At 67.3% G+C, this 2,714-nt stretch overlaps 1 protein-coding gene across 1 annotated transcript; it reads right to left on the bottom strand.

The window, feature by feature from the left end:
* Positions 1 to 65: 65 nt before the first annotated feature.
* Positions 66 to 1,932, bottom strand: MNEG_16009 (oligopeptidase A; the record flags this gene model as incomplete). The annotated part of the gene is made up of 6 exons (XM_014035520.1): positions 66 to 118; positions 198 to 246; positions 335 to 436; positions 1,118 to 1,276; positions 1,457 to 1,654; positions 1,843 to 1,932. 6 exons carry the CDS (start codon positions 1,930 to 1,932, stop codon positions 66 to 68), a joined length of 651 nt encoding a protein of 216 aa, XP_013890974.1.
* Positions 1,933 to 2,714: the final 782 nt, after the last annotated feature.

Here is a 2,714-nt window from a genome sequence, read left to right as displayed (position 1 = left end):
GGGCGGGGTGGAGCAAGGCGGGCAGGCGCAGAGCGACTCTTGCGTCGCCTCCAGTTGAAGCTTCTTCAAACGCGCGGCATCCGGCGGCCCGCCGCGGGGCCGCCCCACGGAGCTGTCCCTGCTCCGTGCGCGCGCAGCAAGGTTGCGAGCAACCGCGCGCCCCACGGCCGGCGCGCAGGGAGCGGCCCCCGACGTACACGCGCGCATGCGCATGCGCATGCGCATGCAGCACATGCGCATGCAGGACTTGCGCATGCGGATGCGTATGCAGCATATGCGCATGCAGGATATGCGCATGCACATGCCCTTGCATGCGCCGCGGCGCCCGGGCCACCTGCGCGAGGTCCTGCTGAATGGCGTTGAAGCGCTCCTTGGCCTCCCCCTCCAGCGCCACGCCGCCCAGGACAAAGTCGCGCAGCTCAATCTCAACCACGCGCTGAGGGGTGGCGGGGTCGTGGGGGTGTGGAATTTTGAGGGTTTGGAGGTTGTGGGAGAGGGGCGGCCGTAGGAGGGTTGAGAGGGGGAGGGGCCGTTGCGGGAGGGACTGTGTTGGGGAGGGAGCAGGGTTGTGAGGGGAGCGGGGTGGGAGCGGGGTGGGCTGCGTGTGTGCTGAAAGTTGGTCTTGGGGTGGGAGGCGCGGGCCGCGCGGAGTGGCGAGAGGGTGTTTGGTGGATCGAGGCGCTCGACGTACTCAGCTCGTGTGCCGAAACGCAGGCTCTCTCGGCAGCGGGGCGCGGGCAGAGAAATCAGAGGGGCCAGCCCTTGTGCTCACGCCACCCTGCCGGCTGGGCAGCCGCGGCGCCGCCGCCGGCTGCTGCCACGCCGACCGTCTACCCCGTCGGGTGTGCTGTGTTGCAGCCAAGTCCCCGCGCCCATCGCAGACTTGTTCCGCATGGGGTCTGAACCCCTGCTTTGCGCGACCAGCCGGCCGGGGGTGATGCCGGGTATTGGAGGTCATCACCCCCGGCCCGGTACGCCGCCCGACAGGCGGCGCCCCCATCCCCTGGAACCCCCGCGAAAATCCTGCAGCTCGCCCCTCAGAACGGACCGCCGCCGACGCACGCCCGTAGGGAAGGGGTCGCGCCCACCAACCCCGCCGTGGGGCACTGGCACCCACCTGCTGCGCGGGCGTCAGCTGGCCCCAGCCCTCCCCCTCGCGCAGCGCCCTGAAGCCCTCGTACAGGGGGCGGCTCTGGCTCAGCCGCAGCCCCAGCGCCACGTTCTCGGGCTGCACCTCCTCCACCGCCTTGCGCAGCGCCTCGGTGTCCTGCACGCCCTGCGAGCATGGTGCGTGGGGCAACACGACAAGTCAGCCGCCGGCGGGCTGGGGCGCGTCCAGCTGGCGGCGCCTGGCCGGAAGCTGGGCGAGTCGACTGCATGCGAGCTGCTGCGCGGCAGCTGGCGGCCCCGCGGGTGGACCCCTCGCGCGGCGGGCGGCGCGCCGGCGCCCGCGCACCTTGAGGTGCGACACGACGCCCCACGTGCGCTGGTGGCGGTCGCTGATGCGCTCGAGGGGCTCCACCAGCCCCGCCCACGTCGGCTCCACCGCGGCCTCGAGCGCGTCGATCTGCTTGTGCAGCTCTCCCAGCAGCGCGCGCATGCCAGGGACCACGTGCTCCGGCTTAACCTCGTCAAATTTGGGGAACACGACGTCCTGGGAGGGCGGTGAGGGGCGGTTTGGGTTGGGGTGGGCGGCGGAAGGCGTCCTGTGCCCGGGCGTTCCGTGCGGGACGGGCGGCGAGTGGTCGCATGATCACGCCTCGCGCGGTCACGCCGCGCATGCGCGCACGATCGGCCCATGCGCCGTGCCAGGGGGCCAGACCATCGTTTGCGGTCGCTCACCGCGAGCAAGGGGTTGCTCAGGAACTCGGCCTTGGCGTCCACCTGGGACTCCTTGGCCTCCACCGACGTGGTTTCGGTTGCAGCAGCCATGGCGGTTGTGTTGAAGCGCCTCTGAGAAATGCGCTCCTCAAAAATCACAGAGCGCGCCTGAAGGGCAACTTGGGGTCCCGCGCTGAACGATCTGTGAGCGATGAAGGTCGGCCTAGCGCAAATGAGCGACCTAGAGGAAGAGGAAACATCATGCCTCGACAATTGAGTGCTGCGCAGAACCATTTGAGCAACCCTGGAGACTGCCGTGGTGGGAGGACCGCGAGCTGTGTGCAGCACAGAAGTGGCGAGAAGCAGCAGGTTGAGAATAGCACAGGCGTTGGAAGAGGGGAGCAGCATTTACGTACGAATCATCAGGGGGCAGGCTAAGCAATTGGCGTGACATCAAGCTTGCACGCGCACCAATGCTACCCGTGGTGGTGGTGTGTGCGCGCAACCGCAGGGCAGATGCGCAGCCCCATTATCTAATGGGTGGCCACACAGGCGGTCCACCTGCCCGTATCGTGCGAGCTAGGCAGGCACCCACTGCCGTGGCATGCAGCAAGGCGTAGCATGCATTGACCGTGATTGACCATCACAGGTCCTACACCAGCAGGGCTCAGGGCATGAGGATTCTCTCAACATGACATGCTTGTGCTTCTATGCCATGTGAGATCGGCTTGGCAACCGCGCTGAGCTTGTTTATTGCAGGCTGCCTCACAACTAGAGAATCCTCCGTGGCGGGAATATCACACCGCGTCTCCTCAATCTTCGGGTTACAAAAAGGATTGTTTGAGTTGAAAACTCCAGCGGCAGTCGACGCGGCTGTTCACACGCGCATCATC

Source organism: Monoraphidium neglectum (genome assembly GCF_000611645.1).
Source record: "Monoraphidium neglectum strain SAG 48.87 unplaced genomic scaffold scaffold05886, whole genome shotgun sequence".
NCBI lineage: Eukaryota > Viridiplantae > Chlorophyta > Chlorophyceae > Sphaeropleales > Selenastraceae > Monoraphidium > Monoraphidium neglectum.
This window is presented reverse-complemented; position numbering and strand designations above follow the sequence as displayed.